The 19,895-nt window shown below is 50.3% G+C and overlaps 1 protein-coding gene across 15 annotated transcripts in view; it reads left to right on the top strand.

Moving 5' to 3' along the window:
• Nucleotides 1–19,895, top strand: part of LOC120530703 (protein unc-80 homolog) — a 101,642-nt gene extending 81,747 nt beyond the window's left edge. For 11 of the 15 annotated variants that reach the window (XM_039755144.1, XM_039755153.1, XM_039755154.1 and 8 more), the window contains 13 exons: nt 2,125–2,248; nt 2,831–2,956; nt 3,092–3,215; nt 5,687–5,893; nt 7,534–7,718; nt 7,997–8,162; nt 9,144–9,323; nt 9,833–9,968; nt 12,383–12,439; nt 14,686–14,767; nt 16,805–16,916; nt 17,263–17,432; nt 18,448–19,895. In XM_039755144.1, the coding sequence (XP_039611078.1) occupies nt 2,125–2,248; nt 2,831–2,956; nt 3,092–3,215; nt 5,687–5,893; nt 7,534–7,718; nt 7,997–8,162; nt 9,144–9,323; nt 9,833–9,968; nt 12,383–12,439; nt 14,686–14,767; nt 16,805–16,916; nt 17,263–17,432; nt 18,448–18,729 (1,951 nt within the window). In that variant the 3' untranslated portion in view covers nt 18,730–19,895. Of the gene's footprint in view, nt 1–2,124; nt 2,249–2,830; nt 2,957–3,091; nt 3,216–5,686; nt 5,894–7,533; nt 7,719–7,996; nt 8,163–9,143; nt 9,324–9,832; nt 9,969–12,382; nt 12,440–14,685; nt 14,768–16,804; nt 16,917–17,262; nt 17,433–18,447 lie in introns of those variants that run through there. The other 4 variants (XM_039755155.1, XM_039755148.1, XM_039755141.1 and 1 more) reach the window with 3 other exon arrangements.

Here is a 19,895-nt window from a genome sequence, read left to right as displayed (position 1 = left end):
TTTTGCGTAGCAGTGACAAGTTGAGCAAAGCTAACTAAAAGGCTTTCGAGGCAACTCAGGCCCCTTCTTCAGGCGAGAGGTCATCCGGAAACTGGAGTTCCCAGTGTTTAGATACAGGGTGGTCCAGACCGAATTATGCAGTTTTCATTACTTATTAAGTTTATTACAAAAAAATCTTTTTGTTGCCGATAGATGGCAGCACCTGCCCTGCATTCCAAAATGGCGGGGAGACGGTTGTCAGTCTAACAGCGGGTGCGATGTGTTTGCCTTTTCATAATTGGACCACCCTATACACACTAGGACCAGAAACAACATGAACAAATGAGGACGCAGACCACCGCACTGTCATTTTGTTACACTCTGTTGCCATTCTGAGGTCATTAGCGTCGGGTCCGGACAGGCGTCTCAATGGATGAGTGTATTCACGTCTCTGTAGATACGCTGGCACTGCCCTTAGCTGGACGTCTTTCTGTGCCTTTGTATGTTTCAGTAGCTGCTGCTCATTGGCTGTCGTGTTCTTTATATTTTGTGGCTCCTTGATTTTGATTAAAAGTAAATAACAAAGCAGACAATCAACTCAAACTGAACAAAGCTGACGTAGCATTTCTAAGAAGTGTCTTTGTGAAGCCTCACTGAAGGTGCAGGTGTAAAGAGGGGCTCTTGACGTAACGATTGGCACAGCACGTGTCATGAATTGGATATGTCATGGAGAGTTCTCGTCTCAATTATGAACAGTTGGAGTCCTGGCAGGTACAGCTGCTTACTGCGACTGTCTCCACATAAAGCTGCCACTCGGGCTCCTGGACGAGTGGTGGCACACAAGAGGGCAGAGGTGGGCATTAAAGCAGCAGTCCACTTGCTCAGTTAGCGCAGCACGCTGCCTTTATCATCGCCGTCTTAACGCAGCTGCCCGGGGGTCCCATGCTTATCTCTGCATGTATTTCCACTTGTATTCCTGTGAGTGCTTGTGTAGGTAGGGGCACCGGTAGGGGTGCCAGTGCACTGCCCGGCCTACAATGTTGTTAAGACGGCCCTGGCCTTTATTGCATATTTCACATACTGAGAGAATTTAGGAGTAAGACCGTCATCAGTTAGGACAGAAAAAAAAAAAAGAATACATTGGTGCCATAATTTTGACAGATTAGCAACTGGCTATATTGACAACGTTATCAATCAACACAAAATAAAGGACAAGCAGTTCCAGCTGTGACATTTTAGTAAGATATGTGACATTATACAAGGGGCAAAGTTGGAAAGGTGCCACTCAATACCTAGAAATGTAAAAAAAAGGCTTTGAAGTGCCACTGCTGCCGTAAGAGCGTCCAGTTCTCCCAGCAGGCCGAGTGCTTCATCGCTCAAACCTTCGTCCACAGCAGAATTGGGGCGATGTCATTCTGTGAAGGGTGCATTTGGGACATTAGGCTTTGTGCAGGTCATTAGAACATCAGGACAATCGGGATGAGATCAGGCCATTCAGCCCCACAAAGCTCACCAGTCCTCGCCACTTATTAACATCAAGTCGAGTTCTGAAGACCCCCTAACTAATGTCTTACTGTCCACCACACCACTTGGTCGCTTATTCCAGGTGTCTGTCGTTGTTTGTGTAAAGAAAAACCTCCTGATGTTTGCGTGAACTTCACCCTTCACAGGTTTAAGGCTGTGTCCCCGTGTTCTTGGTGGCCTCGTTTTAAAGTCACCGTCTCGACCCACTGGACTGATGCCCTTCATCATTTTAAACACTTCACTCAGGTGGTCTCCTCTTCATCTCCTGTATAGAGATGCTCAGATCTTTTAATCTTGACTCCTAACTCATCCTCTTTAGCCCCCTGTAGTCAGCCTAGTCGCTCTCCTCTGGACCTTCTCTAACGCTGCTATGTCTTTATGGAGACCCCAACTGTACACTTACTGTACAGTTTTAAGGTTGAGCGACTCCTCCCAAGAGCGTTTTAACACGCAGACCTCTCCTTGAAGAGCGTTTTAAATGAATGGAGGATGGTGTGTGGGCAGACGGTTAGCCGAGTGCCCTCTTTCACCTTCTGCCTGACTTTGAACATCCGAAGCCTCGGCCTCCTTACTTCGGTGGTCCGGCCCTGACGTTCACCTTTGTAATCCTTGTGTCAACAGGCGGCAGGTGGAGTGGGAAGCTGCCAGCAGCCTCATCGAGGGGATCTGCCTGACCCTTCAGCGACAGCCCATCATATCTTTCCTGCCACACCTGAGGTCCCTCATTAATGTCTGTGTGAACTTGGTAAGTTTGCCGAATCGTATTCAGTTTCTCCATCTGCTCCCCGGTCTGTCTTCTGATTTACTTTGGGGACTGAGGAGGAGAAAGTCTTTGTAAAGAGTGCTGGAGGAGGCAGCTCTGGTGCAGGCCCTTTGCACCTACAAAGTGTCAGAATGTGTCGACTTGTCCTATGAGACCTAAAGGTTCTGCTGTCTGTCTGTCCTTCTGTCTTCCTTCCCTGCTCTCCCCATATAGGTGACTAAAGCCTGGTGCCTAGCAGGCCTCTCTGCAGACGTGACATTTCCAGATCCTTGCTTAGATATTCTAACCACAATTCTGCACAGCTGTGTAAACGTCAGTGTACCTCGGGGGCACACACGTCTTGCACGTCTCGCTGGGACTTTTTCTACATTTGATCCCAAGGTCCTTAGTGCAGCTGGGGCCGGCGATGAGACGCTGCATGATTACGGTCCCAGAATGGAGAGCGTATCTCGACGTGTGGATTACCCCTGGTGCTGGTGGTCACACTATAAACTGGTATAACCCAGCATGGCACTCAAATTGGAGTGAGCCGTTTACTGACCCGATCGTCTCTGCCTCCTTCAGGTTATGGGTGTTGTAGGACCTTCCAGTGTAGCCGATGGCTTGCCATTGTTGCACCTGAGCCCATATCTATCACCGCCTCTTCCCTTCAGCACTGCTGTGGTCAGGATGGTGGCACTGCAAATCCAGGTGAGAATCCAGAATCGTTAGGCTCACTGTTTGATCAAAGACCAGAATTCCATATTTCCTTTGTTCACTTCTCCTACTTGTTTCACAGTTTATGGTTTACTGTTGCTCAGATGTTTCCATAATGTGTTTCCTCAGGCACTGAAGGATGACTTCCCTCTTAGTCACGTGATCTCCCCTTTCACCAATCAGGAGAGACGGGAAGGGATGCTCCTCAACCTGTTGATTCCCTTTGTGCTCACAGTAGGGTCCGGCAGCAAAGGTCCGTCTGTCTGTCTGTCGGTCTGTCTCTCCATCTGCCCGTCTGTCTGTCTCTCCATCTGTCCGTCTGTCTGTCTCTCCATCTGTCCGTCTGTCTGTCTCTCCATCTGCCCGTCTGTCTGTCTCTCCATCTGCCCGTCTGTCTGTCTGTCTGTCTGTCTCTCCATCTGTCCGTCTGTCTGTCTCTCCATCTGCCCGTCTGTCTGTCTCTCCATCTGTCCGTCTGTCTGTCTGTTTTCTGTGGCTGAGGCTCATTTCTTCTCATGTTGGCTTATTTCTATCGACTCTGTGCAGGACTCTCATTTAAGCCTCCTCCATATCCGCTCAATCTAGTTTAGTCTCTGTGGTCCACCAAGGCCTACAATAACAGGTGCAAGGGGGGGAACCCGTCAGATAGGGGAGACTCCAGACCATCGCAAAAATATTCAAGTGCCTTTGAGCAGACTTCTCGTGTAATTACCACATCTGTGGACAAATGGAAGCATCCGTTCAGAAAAATATGAAAAACGTTTCAGCCATCGTTCAGGTGGGTTAGCCAGGAAATTAATGGGGGCCTCATCTGCGGTGAGATCGTCCGCAGTGTTGCTCCTGAGGTGTGTGAGGAGTCCCACGATAAGCCGCTGCTGTTGAATTAACTGCGCAGGGTCAAGTCAGCGCTCGGTGGGCTCTACGCCGTGACGCTAAGACAACGTGAACTCCAAAGGTGTCACAAAGGGCCTGTGCTGGTAGCAAACACACCTCTCTCCAGCTACCCCAGCATGTCTGCACTGGCGGGTGGCAAGGAACGGGCTGGTGAATCTTAAGTGCCCGTCTGTGCTTGTAACTTAATCAACAAGAGGAGACCCCCGGGTGTCCTCACTGCTGGCCTTCTTTGTGTTTAGCCATTGCATCATGAGGACGGCGCGCAGACAAAAGTAAAAATGCGACTTTAGAGTCGGAGTGGCCTGACAGTACACACGTGCATTGTTTTTGAATGTAAACACACAATGGCATCCAGTCCAGTCAAAGGTTTACTCACGTACATCCATAACGTTTTAAAATTGAAAAACACTCCTTCTGCACCAACGCCACCGAGCCTTATAGTGGAAAGGCCTGTGCTCGTCGCCCAGTTTATTAAAACAGCATCTTATTCCTGCGTTTCATTCCATTTTCAATGATCAGTATGGGTGGGTGACCCACGTTTTATCTGTGGCCCATCTGAATTTGCACAGGAATAAAGACTTTAGTCTGACGACGGCTCTTACTTCACTGTGTTTAGAGCGGCCTACCCACACCACAAACCCTAACTTAAGGTCCGCGGGGTGAGGCCCAAAGGTCCCTGATGTTACAAATGGGGGCCCTGCAAGCTGCTTTACACTAAAGCTCTTGAACTGCTCCTTAAACAGAGAATTGTATTTTTCCCCATTAAGATAATGAATCCCATTCCCACCGTGCCATGAGAGGTGGGCTGCGATTCTCCAGTTTGGTGAAGTGAGGCTTTGTGTGCTGCAGCCGTCTCAGATTTGCTGCTCATTCAAACCCCCATTGCTGCTGAAATGCCGTTTTTTCACACGCCTTTGATAACCGATGGTGTGCGTTTTACTTTCTCGTATATGAAGTACAGGGAAGGTATTGTCATCCTCCAAAAAGTCCATTTTGAGATTTTGATGAATCTCGATGTTTCAGAGCTCCCTGAGTCTGAATTGTGTCCGTCTGTCCGTCTGTCTCTCTGTGTTAACACGATCACTTGAGTTCGCTTTCACGTCGGTTAACCACATTTTACATACAAGTGTGAGGTCCAAAATGGAGATTTCTCTCATTTTTCCGCTAAGCAGCAGGGTCCTTTACCTTTTATTTGTGCAGCTGCAGAGTCTGATTTATTCAGCTTTACTGTTATAACAATTCTTCAGTGTGTTAGTCATTTGATTTGATTGTATGCACATAATATACAAACAGAATCCTTGTCTTGCGGTTTACTCCGTCCCCATATGTGAGTATACGAGAAAGTCGAGGGGAGAGCACTCCTGATTTTTTGTTCACTGCCGTCGTTACAGAATCCTGAATTGTGAAGTTAGTCAGGTACTGGTGACGTCCACACAAGGGCAGATGGCGTCGCGTGTTCAGGTCACCGTGTGCAGCTCTGCGTCGCCTGACCACTTGGCCTTGCTGTTGACCTTTAACCTCTGATTGAGCTGTGTGCCTCGGGCCTGCCAGTGTAAACCTCACCGTGTCATCCACTGCCACTTACTTTAGCTGCCAATTCTCCATTTGTAGAAATGTGGAAGTCAGTACATCACGTGCCACACTTGTGTAGGTTGCTTTGGATAAAAGAAAAACAAGAAAAAAAGAAAGGAATAAACGTAAATGTGCACCCCCTGCTGGTTATACCACCGTACTGCTGATTGACTCACAACACTTGTTCTTTGGAGTAAACAGCACTGCGCTGCGACGTCCCTTCGGCCTCCCTGATCAACTCGTGTTTGCTCCCCACAGACAGTCCTCACCTCGAGCAGCCGGAGGTGTTTCTGCTGCTTCAGACGGTCATCAACATCCTCCTGCCGCCACGCATCATTAGCACTTCACGCAGCAAGAACTTCATGCTGGAAAGCTCGCCTGCCCACTGCTCCACCCCAGGTGATGCTGGGAAGGACCTGCGCAGAGAAGGCCTAGCGGAGTCGACAAGTCAGGCAGCCTACCTGGGTGAGAGACGAGAGCGTCACGTGCTCTAGAGGGTGGGCAGACTCCTGATGGCTGGATGATGATGATGATGATGATGATGATGATGTGCATGCTGCTGTTAGGACGTATTTCGGGGCATGAAAGAAATGAAAAGGGAGAATGTTTGCATTAGAGTCTACCTCTATTAGTAATGATTTAAGGGTACTTATTATTAAATGAATACTCAAATATATTATGTTTTTATTCGTGGCCTACCTTGCATTGTTTGTAGTGATGGAGAGCAGAGATCACAAAATTCACAATACAGTGTGCTTCAGTGGAGACCCTGCAAACAACATCAAAACATCCATGAACAAAATCTGAAACTACGTGCTTCACATCATCCATCAGTCGTATGTTCACAAGGCCTCAAACACGCTTACGGCTAAAATAGCAGCAGATATCCACCACCACCACTCACCGAAAAAGAGCCGCCTCCCTCCTCCATCATTGGTCAGTTCTGCCCAGTAACAGCTCATTCATTGGCTACCATGGCCGTGAGTGAATTCACAGGGCACTCATTTACACCTGCAGCCACGGTGGTCCTCCAGGACCAGACTGGGCGACCCCCTGACCTAGATCTACATGTTGTGACACTAGAGGGCGACAGACAGACACACGGCCAGGACACCATGCAGGTAAAAGTACAGACAGGTATTTGAATTCCTTTCCTTCCTGTGATAATACTTCTAAGCACCACAATCACCACACACAGGCAAGTAATACAAATCCCAAGAATAAAGACACAAATCTCTCCTCCACACCTCCCAGCGAGCTCTGCCTTCAGCCTCCCGACTCCGGCTCGGCTCGCTTGCTGGGATTACAGCCGTCCTTATATAGTCCTTGACCCGGAAGTACTCCTGTCCTTCCATCCCAGTGACTTTGGATGTAGAAAGTAGAGACTCCCAAGCCTCCCTGCAGCGTCTCCTGGCGGCACCCACGGTCCCAGCAGGGCTCTGAAGCCGAACTCCAGACCCCATGGTGCCCTGCGGGAATCTGAGGCACTGGCCGCCATCTAGCGTCCTGGGGGAGTCGGTGTCCCAAAGCAGCTGCCTTCCTCCATCCTTCCATTCTTAGGGCGTCCCAGCCGGGTTGAGCATCACATTGTATATCCTGAACCCTGCGCGGAGCGACTCCACAATAATGAATTCAAAGAAACAACGCCTAACCTCTGGACTTTGCAATCCGAGTCATTTCAGATTTTTTTTTAATGTCCACTTTGTTCAATTTGGGGCACCGCTGAAGCCCACTGTATCAGGAATTGTGAGTTTTCTGCTTGAGATTAAAAGTTTTCTTAGACGACACTTTAAACAACGTGGGGTGAGTAACAGATAGACATAATAAATATATAGATATACATATGTGTGTGTGTGTCCGTGTGTGTCTGTGTGTCCGTCCGTCTGTGTGTGTGTCCGTGTGTCCGTGCGTGTGTGTGTGTGCGTGTCTGTGTGTGTCCGTGTGTCCGTCCGTGTGTCTGTCCGTGTGTGTGTGTCCGTCCGTGCGTGTGTGTCCGTGTGCGTGTGTGTCTGTGCGTGTCGGTGTGTGAGTCTCGGAGTCTGTCGTCTCAGGTGACTTTGATTCTGCTCCAGATGCTCGTCAGCTCAGCCTGTTTTCTGCTTCAGCCCTCAAGGTGATCCTGGTTTGTTTTGAGCGACAACTGGGCAACCAGTGGTATCGGCTCAGTCTGCAGGTGAAGGAGATGGCACTCAGGAAGGTGGGGGGGCTGGCCCTTTGGGATTTTATCGATTTCATCGTGAGGACCAGGATCCCAATATTTGTGCTGCTCCGACCTTTCATCCAATGCAAGGTGAGTTCAGCGTCATTGTGTACCCTTTGTAGGCCGCCGTGTGTCAGAAGTGAAATAACCAATGAAAGTTGCCATTTAAATCAGTCAGAGGTCAGACAATCATTCAGTTTATTGTTCTCCCCAAACTCAAAGACTGGATGGCAAGACAAGACATTTGTTACATCTGTTAATTACGTGAGTCTCGTTTGGAGACTGGGACGACAGGGGTCCGTACGGGGCTACTCGTGAAAGGCCATTCACATTGTGTGTGTGTGTGTGTGTCCCAATATTGTGTTTAGCTCCTGACGCAGCCTGCAGAAAGCCAAGAGGAGATCACAGCTCGGCACCACATTGCCGATCAGCTCGAGCGGCGCTTCATCCCTCGGCCGTTATGTAAGAGTTCGCTCATCGCAGAGTTCAACAACGAGCTGAAGATCCTCAAGGAGGCCGTCCACAGCGGCTCAGGTGAGAAACGCGGAGAGGAGCTCAGAAGAGCTGAGAATGTCAGGACCAGCACAGTTTAGGCAGAGTTGACTTTGGGAGTGCCAACAAATTCTCATTCCATGAAACGAAAAGAAAACGTGAAAAGGTAATGAAGCTCAAGGTTGAGTCCCGACACACTGGCTGACGTGTAACTGAGCTTTGTGATGTCCGTGACAGAACAGCAGAGAATGGTGGGGAAGTAACAGCGGCCGACAGAATCATACGGCGTACAACCACACCAAGGTCATATCATGGCACGGGTATTGCGGTGGCATACAAAGTGCCAGCCCACCTGAACACGCCATGCATCTGAGATGAAGGGAGGCGTTCAGGAGCAGAAGTGTGCCAGTCGTGCTTGCTTAGCTACTCGGGACACTTTAAAGTTAAATCTGCTGCTGCTCACCAAACTCTGAAACCCGAGGAACGCGGGCGCCTGTGGGGCTGCGGTTGAGAATTGTGTGAGTCTTCACCTGTGCCAGGGGGTCGTGTCTTACAATTTATTATTTCGTGGGACATCATATCCTTGCCGTTCTGCTTGATTATTTTTTGCTGCCATTTTGTGAGTCTAGTCAGAGCGATGCTACATTATTGTGACAAATCATGCCAGCCGTGTTATGAAAGATGTCCGAGTGCGTTGCCCAAAGTCCAGGCTTCGCTGCGTGAAAGTGTTTTTGGTAGGGTGCGGTGCTCCGATGTTTATCGTCGTGTATTCATTGATAGTCAGTGACTGACTTCTCTTCTGTCGCCTCTATGACAAATCTCCCACTCGATTTCTTTAATGTGGCACTTTTTGGAGACGGTCAGGACTAGCGAACCCCACCAGTAGTCAAGCCATCTTGTGAGCGGCCAAGAGGCTGGCGGTCTCCGTTTAAGACAGAATTCCAGAGGGGCGCCAGTTAGCAGGCCGTCCCGTTTGTATGTGTCACCAGTGTCAGCGATTGGCTGTATTTTGTGTCTTTGCAGCTTATCAAGGAAAGACTTCTATAAGTACGGTTGGCACATCTACCTCGGCCTATCGCCTCAGCCTGGCGACCATGTCACGCTCCAATACTGGGACAGGAACAGTGTGGGAACAGGACAGTGAGCAGTCCCATCAGGCGTCCCAAGACACACTGAGTCGTACTGATGAAGATGAGGAAGAAAGTAAGTGTGTCTCTGCTTCGATGACCTCATTTGATGCCAGCCTTGATTGTGCTGCTCTCTTCCTGTGCCCGTTGGTGGGCCTGTACTGATCCTCACGTTCAGACTGGCGCTGCAGTTCCCGTCCCCTTCTTGCTTGCTGTTAGTTATGTTGTCATTTTTCACTCTTTTTGAGCTCTCTGTGTGTTTTTTAGCCGACTCGGCTGTGCTGTTTACTCTTCTTCAGCTTTAACGGACCTTCGCGTCATTGCTGCTTTATTCTGATTTGAGTCCCTGATGTCTGGCAGGTAACCCAGCGCCTCAGTAGTTGTTGTTGTTGAATTAACCTTCCTTGCCTTTTCAAGGACCTGACGACGGTGCTTCTTTATGTAAGCTGTGCAGTTTAAGTGAAGATCATTTGATGGGCCGGGAAATAACGAGATGTAATCATTGCTTCAATTCAACATCCATACCAGCCAGGAATCCAGGAGTAAAGACGCTAACTTGTCTTTGCTTTCCATGCCCAATCACAGATGACTCGGTGAGCATGCCCAGTGTGGTGAGTGAGCACGACGCGTACCTGAGCCGACGGCGCTTCTCAAGTCACGTGTCCAGCATGTCTGCACCACAGGCCGAAGCAGGACGTGGCACGATGCTGCCCAGCCAGAGGTAGGCCCATCTGCACTTGTATATGCCAGGCTGCGTCATTAGGACGAGTTGACCATTTGACTCCCCGCAAGATTTGGTGTAAAGGTGCAGAAAAAAAAAAAAAAAGCCGACTTTAAGGGGACGTAAACCTCCCACAAGCCACCAAACTCATTTCGGGGTCAGGGCCAATGCTGGCAGCACAAGGCACACATCGGAAAACAGCCCTGGATGGGGGGCCAGTCCAGAGCAGGGCCCACTTAGGCACACGCTCACCTAGGGCACAGCATCACTGGGAGGAACACCAGATCATCTAACGAAAAGCCCACCCAGACACCATGAGAATGTGCTGACCCCACCCAGAAAACAAGTAGGCATGGGATTTGCGTTCGGTAGCCGGGCTGACATCGTAGCGGCTCACAGGAGAACAATACCGGCCTGCTCGGTTTATTCCTAGGAAGCAAGGCGTCCTTAACTTTATCTTCTTGTCACCCAATCATGTCCTCCTTAGTGTCTTAGACACCCAGGGCTTGACAACAGTCATAGTGGGAGTCGGGGTCCGCACACAGTCATGGCGGGGCAATCTCGACTACTTAACCTGCCCGCAAAGAGCCATCGCAAGACACTTCGCAAACCGCACGCGTCCCTTTGTCATTGAGTGAGTCACGACAATGCAGATCAAGAAACTGTGCCATAGAGTGTAGAAGTTCAACGTGAAGCAACACGCAGATACGCACTGCTAACTGGGCATAAAGTAGGCAAAGGAAACATAAAATAAATTTGATCTGCAGCATATCTAAATATTCATATTTACTTGGGAAAGAATAAATGTACTAAACTCAGCAGAGACAAAGAAGACGTCCATTGATGCAGATCTCGTCTGCCCTTTGGTCAAATGTCCATCCTGCTCCTCCACGGGAAACCCAACATTGGACAAAAGCACCAAACAATGACATGGGGAGAGAAAAGCAAAGCCTTGGCATGAAGAGAATGCCCCACTGGCACCAGCCCGCCGGCCAGTCCTGGATGTGGTTTAGTGCCAGTGGGAGTGTCTGTGTGTCTAAATGGCACACAGAGGGGACATCTTGGAGGTGCGGAGCACTCGCATTCACAGCAGCGTCCATACCACTCTGCACCTTCTTAGCCAAGTTGCATTGCTTGACACACGCCGGCCGAATGACTGACTGTGTCAGAGAATAATGGCTGTGCGGCGGTGTTCATAATGGCCGTCGGGTTTGTCTTCATTCTCTAGTCCACGGCTACCGCCAGCGAGTCCAGAGGGCCCCCCGGAGCTGAGCCTGCCTTCTGAGCAGCTTTTTAATTCAATGCCCCTCTCCAGCACGCCACACTGGCTGTCACAGCGTGTCAAGGATGTCACTACGCACATTAAAAGAGGGTCGTCTCCCAAGAACAAGAGAAGTTCGATATCTGTAGGCACACACCTTCGCATTCGTGCTGCGTCAAGCAGATACAGCGCTGGAATATTCAACTTTAATAGGCATTCACAATGATACTACATTTAACATCATTGTTTAACATCTCGATTTCAATAATAAAAAAGCTTCAAAAAAAAAAAACAACATTTCAAACAATCCTTGAACGTTTGGTGTGCTTAAGTGAGGAGGAGGAAGAGGACCTCCGTAATGCAAACATCTGAGTGTTACTAAGTTGCATAAATCTGACATTATGTTTAATTTATATTTAAATGTCTGCATTTGCTAAAATGGATGAATATGCAGTTTGTACATTTTGATTTTAAAGAGCTGTGAGTTTGAATGAAATGTTTTATTTACTTGACTCTTCTTCTCTAATTAGATTTTTCCACGTTTAAAATGACGTGAACAGGTCGATGCAAAGTGTAACTGATGTGTGTGTGTGTGCGCGTGCGTGTGAATAGCTGATCTGTAAGTAACTGATGTGCGCTGTGCACGCGTGTGAATAGCTGATCTGTGTCAGTGATGCGTGTGCATGTGCATGTATGTGTGCGCGCGTCTGAACAGCTGATCTGTAAATGTAACTGATGCGCGCGCCTGTGTGTGCGTGTCCGCGCGTGTGAACAGCTGATCTGTAAGTGTCAGTGACGTGCGCTGTGTGTGCGTGTGAACAGCTGATCTGTGTCAGTGATGTGCGCGCCTGTGTGTGCGTGTCCGCGCATGTGAACAGCTGATCTGTAAGTGTCAGTGATGCGCGTGCGTGTGCATGTGTGTGCGTGTGCGTGCCTCTGAACAGCTGATCTGTAAGTGTCAGTCTTTGCACCCAGAGCAGCGCGGGCTGCAGACCTGTTGTTTCTTCTTGTTCTCAGTGCTCCGTCTGTGCAGATCTCGGCCTTTCGCTTTGGCTGACCCGTGCGGCTGCCACAGAAAGGCCCAGGCTGTAAAGGCGAGTCACACGCATGCCTTGAACTGTCCCTAAATCCTCGTCTCCCTACCCCTCTACAGTGAACCCAATGTCCTAGACGAATGCCAGGGGCTGATCGCAGAGGGTAACCTCTCTAGGTACAGTGTCCAAGAGCTTCCTTTTTATGTGCGTGTCTGTGCCGGGAGCCAGCCTGTCACTCTCTCTGTGTCTCTCGTAACATCTCCATTTAATCAACAAGTCCTTGTGATTGATTTGTTGTTTTCTTTGTTTTTTTTCTTTGTAATTTTGACAAAGCAGAGTTCTAATCATTCACCTTGCCGTAATTGTCTTAATTGACGCTAGCTGCTCTCTAGCAGGATTTCTTCCCCTCAGAACCTTTGCTGTGTCTCATTGCAGTCAGTCCATGGTGTCATGATGGTCATTCATGTGTCCCAGCTTTGCAAATCAGCAGTGGCCTGAGTGGGAAAACTGGAGAGGCGGTGACTTGTGACAACTTCATTCTCTCGGCAGGTTTTTAGAATCCTATCTTCTATGAAAAGTTCAAACTTATAACTGAACCGTTTAAAAACTCGAAAGCTGAGTACACTTTTAGTTTACCTGAACAGAGCGGAGTTAAGCGTGAAGAGGGATTCATGGAAAAGAGAGTCACAAAGCAGGACCCTCTGGCAGAGCCGTAGAGCCACCGGCCTGCCTCGGTGACAGTCACCTAACAGAACAAGCACAGCAGGAGGTCTCTCCTTGGATGGCCTCTTGAGTTTCTGTGCCAGGACACTTGGGTGCTGCTGTCCAATCAAAGGAGGACCCACCTCCATGCCAAGAGCTGGTCGCACCCCCTGGTGCCAATGTGCCAGTTCTGCTGTAGTCTCCCTTTGGGCTAGAAAAGGGGGTGCGAGAACAAATCGCCACAGGGAGAGTAAGGACAGTGTGCCGAGAAGACCTTTACCAGAACACGAAAACTGAAATCCTGTGAGGCTTTGCAGAGCAGTGCTGTCTGTGAATATCGAGGCAGAACGCGACTTTAACCGTCTTACGCTACACGCGACTCAGAAGGGAGCTAGGAAGTGGTTAAAGCGGCAGATCTTTTAGTCATCGTAAGACGCCTTCATGACGCCACATCTAGAATATCGTATGTGGTTTGGCGGCCACACTTCCAGAATACAGACGATCCCGGTAACAGCAGGACTTTAGAACCATTGAATGAAAAAAAAAAAGAAACAGCCTAGCAGTGGTCTCCATTTTGAGACGATGTTCACTCCAGTTCTCCCACAGACACCAAACTGTTTAATGTCTGACACGTGGAGCATCCAAGACTGTGATTGTGTCATGTCGTCGTTTGATTGATTCATTCCTAAAATCCAATATGTAAGCCAAGGCCTTAAAACACTGACTGCTTGTGGATTTGCCAAATTTAGTACTCGGCCAAAGTCAACGTCTGCTGCGCCTTTAGAGACCTTTGGTATGTCTGCAGATTCAAACGTGTGACACCTACATGTCACAGTGTGACAAAGCCAGCCCAATTGGCGTGTTTGCTTTCTGCGCTGCTGTCAGTGTTGTAAGGGATCCTGGGTCTGGTAAGTGGGGGGTATGGGGGGCTGGCATATTTAGACCCCTTTGGGTTTGTGTCCACTGGAGAGGGTCTGGCGTATTTAGACCCCTTTGGGTTTGTGTCCATTGGCATATTTAGACCCCTTTGGTTTTGTGCCCACAGGGGGGTAGCTGGCATATTTAGACCCCTTTGGGTTTGTGTCCACTGGGGGGTGGCTGGCATGTTTAGACCCCTTTGGGTTTGTGCCCACGGGGGCACGCTTTGCCAATACAATTGTCTCACTTTGAACTGATTTTCTGCAGCATAGACAGCAAACTCCTCTTCAGTTCAGCCAGCAGGACACCCGGGGCACATAAGAGTGAAATTGTGCCAGTGAAACTGGCGAACACTGACGCACGTGCATGTGGAGCTACACTTTAATTCTGAAACTCCCAGCATGCCGCTCTGACCTCAGCACTTGGCTTCGAGCACAGTGGGTACAAAATCAAACTGTATGGCGTGACAGCCCCCACGTCACCATGCTGCGAGTGGTCACATACGTGGGGTAAACAAGATATTGAATATTGAAATGAATACCCATTTGTTTAAGGCTAAAAGAAGCACATCCATGTGATGAAACACTTGGCCATCCACGTTTGGTTTTTGTTCTTTTGTTGGCACTCCTTTGAGATCAAACAAACCTCCTTTAAACGGTCGAAATGGAGAGCAGCAAGTCCTAAAGTGGACCAGCAAGTGTCAAAGACCGGACAGGACATGAAGTGCAGAAGGGGGGTTAGTCTGCACCACAAACGGGGGCACCGCTGCCTGAAACTGACCCCAGATTTGCCTTCTCCGCAGAGTGGCGAGTGTTCAGAGCGAACCCGGACAGCAGAATCTGCTCCTTCAGCAGCCGCTTGGAAGAAAGCGAGGACTGCGCCAGGTAAGAGCAGACAGCCTCTTCATGTCCCTTTGTCATCCCACCCTTCGTCACTGTCAGCAGCAAGACCAGAGTCCTGCGGGTGGCGCGAGTGGCCTTGAGGCCCTGGCGGAGGGCAGAAAGTCACCAGAGTTGTTATCGAGCAGTGACTTGTGCGGCTTCTCCCATTACGCACGTCGTACACTCGCACGTTTAGCTCTTTTCTGGTTTACCTCGGAATGTGGTGGTGAATTTACAAATCGGGCTGATCGGCGAAGATTCATTTTAGAAAAATCAAAATACCTTCAGCATTCTGTGTAAGTCGATTACGACGGCAGACCGGAGCCGCTCCTGTTTTTGACTTCTCTTTTCACTGTCGCGCTGTGTCAGTGAGTGCATCATAAGGTGTAACTTACACGCCTTGATGGAAGATCAGATGGCTGCCATTGTCACTTGTCCTGTTATTTGTGTCTTACGTGACAGATTGCTGGGCGCCACCACGCCTGCCGTGTTTCTTCTCCTCGGTGTCTTTGCCCTTTGGCACGTCTGCCCACTTCTGTCCTACTCTGCTGTATTTGCTTGGTTAGGCCCATTTATTTAGTTTTCGACTCCTCATTTCTGATATGTCGTCAGTACGTCTTGATTTTATCTTTGGGATTGTCCTCATTGTTTTCTTTGGATTTCACTTCTTTTTGCTTTCATCTTTGCAGTTAGTTTTCCTACTCAATTCTAAAGTCCTTTGAGCCCATTACGCTGCATGTTGGTCCCCTCTGAGCTGACTCAGGCCGCCAGCTCCTCCCGTGACCCAAAGACCCCATCAGTGCCCGGTGGCGCCTGCTAAACTCCTGCACTGTGGACAAAGTGAGCCTCGCGGGCCAAAACCCAATGAGATTATAATGAGCTGCACAAGATCACTCTGTTCAGGGAAGAATAGAAAAATCAAATCAGACAGAAAGCAAACCAGGAAACGCCAGGCGGGTGGGCACGTGGGCCCAGTGAAAAACTAAGGGTGGAGGGCACGAGTGGACCTGAAACACACACACAGAGCGAGTGACTCAAGACACCGTGCGCCGCGTGAAAAGGACGAGGGTCTGCGCAGATGTGGGGTCTTCAGTAAGTTAGGGAGCCGGCCATTCTGCCAAACTGACTGGGCACCACCTTTGTGTTGGGTGATGCACGCCCAGCGTAAAAGACCTGAGCAAACATGGCCTGCCTACCTGTCTGCCCATCTGTCTGAATGCCTGCCTGTATGCCCATCTGTATGCCCATCTCTTTCGATTCCCATACCTGTCTCTGGCTGCACTGTCTCTCTGCCCGTCTGTCTGTATGCCCGTCTCTTTCCCTTCCCATACCTGTCTCTGGCTGCACTGTCTGTCTGCCCGTCTGTATGCCCATCTCTTTCCCTTCCCATACCTGTCTCTGGCTGCACTGTCTGTCTGTCTGCCTACCTGTCTGCCCGTCTGTATGCCCATCTCTTTCGATTCCCATACCTGTCTCTGGCTGCACTGTCTGTCCCCGACTCCAATTTAAGGGGCCGGGCTGATTCACTTGTGCATTCTGTATAAAGCAGGGTCACCTGTACTGTTCCTGTCACTTTGGAAGTCGCTTTGTAAACGGACCCTGCTACCATCTGATGAATTTCAGTGCATTCAAACAACATTTAAACAACATTCTCCCCAGGCGGCTCCTCGTGCTTTTCCAGAAGGTTCCCTGCCTACAAACATACCTGACTGAGAAGCGAGCGGCGCCTCTTCATGGACGCTTAGTGCTGGGCTGACTTGTTACTGGGGGGCCGCAGTGCCATCTTGTCATTCTTGCCCTCTGCCACTGCAGCCTTGTCCCTTCACGAGGCCTGCAGCACTTAGAGCTGCTGTCACACTTGACAGAATATTCTCGGACCTGCTCAATCCAGTTCGCTGCGCTGCTGGGTTTGCGGGGTCTGTGTCGGCAGCATCGGGCGCAGGGCCAGCCCAGGACAGGGTGCCAGTCCCGAAGCGCCACGTCTGCCCGTCTTTGAGGATGTGCCGACACGCCTGACTGCTCTCTAATGTGCTCTTTCAGCCAAGACGACCCCTGCTGTCCAGGCAGAAGACTCAGACGGAGCCTCGCAGTCGCCCAGGGGCTCGCCTGTCCACCACCCGCCGGAGTATTCAGCCCAAATCGAGGCCTCTGGGTAAGCAGCGCCGTCCACTTTGAAATGTTCCTGTGTGGAGTGCCCAGTCCTTGGGCAGTTTGGGGAATGCATGTCTGTGATGCTGAAACTGTGTAAAGTCGGGCCGCTCGGGAGACGTGCGGACTTCTCCGGCTCTGCTCATCTTGCAGTTTGTGTGGAGGAGAATTAAGAATAAGCAGAGGACGGCGGGCACAAAAGTGTCCTTCTGAGTCCTCGATACATTTGTCATCGTAAACCTGCGTGTGCACGTTAAAGTCGGTCACGGTACGAGCGAGTGTCGTGAAGTGACAGTTGAGGTGCCGCACGATGTTGATTCGCTAACGAGCTCTCCTCGTGTCGTCTGCAGAACAGAAGAGGTCGGTGACCTTCACGGAAGCACAAGAGGCAACTGTGATTGGCCCTGCCGAGGACAAACAGGAGCCTTCATCCAATCACAAGAGTCTGGAAGGAGACGCGAAGTCCAAGCCGCTGGCCTCGTCTTCAAGTGCGGACGCGGAGCGACACGGTCCTGTCACGGTAGGTGCCCACATAAAATGACTCCTTATTGCACTTCACTGCCACCCGACAGTCTCCATCTATAAAGTTATCTTCTGCTCAGGTGACTGCTTTGCAAATAATCCACGAATGGCCTCGAAGCTTGGGAAAGGCGCTATATAAATCAAACATGATGATTATGATTATTAATACACACTCAGGGGATCAAATACCCCACAGACAATAAAAAAACACACAAAGTTTTACCTGCCAGCCGACCCGGTGCCCCTGCTCCTGGTGAGGGCCCACTAGATGGCACACAAGGGCTGTCACCTCATTTAAAAATACGGCGCAACACGAGAGATTATTGAAAACAATAAGCAAAATGGAAAAAATCAAGAAACCGGAGCAATAAAATTCAATTAGGGTTACAGTTACACGAGGGAGGAAGAGGAGGAGGAGGAGGAGGAGGAGTAAAGGGAACGGAATCCACGAATCACATAAAATAAGAAACAAGTGAATACGACAATCAGCAGTGAGACAAAGTGCAGAAGTAAGGCATAAAGTGGCAGGCGGGCACAGTGCAGCGTGTGGTGGGGCCCCCTGTGTTTGTGTGTGTGACTGGCACCAGGCCCCATGATGCCATGAAGTGCCACCACAACTCGAGGTGAAGTGAGGCTGCTCGTGAGATTTTCAGCTGGGCATTTCGGGGGCCTTCTCTTCTCACGGCGGTTGCTTACATAACGGAGTCACGTGAGCCCACTCTTGGTCTTCCTCTCTGTGGGTTGGCGATGACGTGGAACTTGTCGCCCGGCCGTATTATTATTATATTTATTATTATTATTATTACGTGTGCTAATCGTAGCTCAGCTGAGGATTGTGCCCAACGTTTGACTCAGCGCTGCCTCCTGTGGCCGTGTCAGGCAGGACGCCAGTGTGAATACAAACCCCCGCCGCGGTCACAAACAGGGTGGGCAGCTGGCACAGGCCATCCAATCAAACGCCGATCATCAGCAATGCCACGCAGAGTTTCACGCGCCATCTTTCTCTTTTTCAGGCCGACTCAACAGAATCAAAGGCTAAAGAGCGTGAAGAACCACGGACAACCTTGTGCCCCCCGCCACCGCCCATCCTGGAAATCACGCCATCCCCAGAGCCGCTGCCACTCCCCGAGAGCCCGGAGGACTTTGCAGGAGAGGAGACCCGAAGTTTGCTTCAGCATGCGGCCACCGTTCTGCACATCAGCGAAGACAACGGCACCGAGAACCCCCTGCTGTCTCCGGCCTTCGTATCGTCTTACGGAGACCCCCAGCCGGCGGGCGACAGGTCTCACGTCTGAATGGTAGCCGGACAGGTGAGGAGGAGTGGGACTCCACGAGTGACGCCACGCTGGCTTCAAGGGGTCTTCGTGGTGATTCTGAAAGAGTCTGTCCCTTTTCTATGAACGGTGTCACCCGTCTGTTTGCTCCACTTTTTTCTTTTTCACATTAGGGAGACCCCCACCAGCAGGTTACAGGTGATTGGCTCCTGGTCCCTCTCAGAAACCCCCCCGAAGTCTCGGGCCAAGGTGGGCTGCCCTGTCTGGTCGTTGCTCCGTTCCGCTGCCTACAGCACAGGTGTTCACTTTGGTCCGTGGCTGGCAGCCCCACACATCGTGCCCACTCGGCACAGACTGTCCCAAAGTGCAGAGCACTACCGTGTCACAGACACAGAGGGGTGGGTGGCAGGTGACGACAGAGTGACCCCCTCGGCCAGAACAAAACCCGATGCAACGTCTGCACTAAATGGCTAAGGCGTCACACAACCGAAAATGGGGGGCTGAGGGAACTCGAGATGGCGTGGCGGGCTTTTGTAACAGCAGTCTGGTCATCGGCGGGCACGTAAAGGGTCAGCACAAGCGCTTGTGACTCTTGCCAGGACAGCTGGTGCCCTTCCCGGCTCGGCCCCAACCAGAACTCGAGAGATGCCGCCACGTTATTCAAATTCGTCACAAGCAACAAACCACGTCACGTCCCCGGTTACAGAGTGGGCCACCATTACAGCAGTTTGAGGGTCTTCAGTGGACTCCTGCTTGCTTCACCGGCGGGCACTGCAGTATGTGAGCTGCTTTAGTGGGCATTTGGACCTTCAGCGTGTCCAAGTGGAGACGTCGTGCCCAGGTGACTTTTTTCTTTTGTTTCCTTCTTTACGCCGTACCTACCGACTACAGGAGCACCACAAATGAGAGGGCGCAGTGTGGCCAGGGTGGCACTGGCAAGGAGCCCCTAAAATGACCAGCCCACTTCAACATGTCACATGCAGGGCTCTCTGAAAGCTGCCAAGAAACCCAAACTGAACTTCAGAGACTCGGGAAGGACACAGAGAGCAAAAGATGGGCAGTACTGGGGTGGCAGGGATGGCAGGCTTTACTGCCCGCAGCTAAACGTACATCTTGTGTCATGAAGCGTCTTCTGTACTTTTTAAAGCCTCACTTGGCATTAAAATGCTTTCACTGTGCAACCAAAA

This window comes from Polypterus senegalus, chromosome 6 (assembly GCF_016835505.1).
Source record: "Polypterus senegalus isolate Bchr_013 chromosome 6, ASM1683550v1, whole genome shotgun sequence".
Lineage (NCBI taxonomy): Eukaryota > Metazoa > Chordata > Cladistia > Polypteriformes > Polypteridae > Polypterus > Polypterus senegalus.
This window is presented reverse-complemented; position numbering and strand designations above follow the sequence as displayed.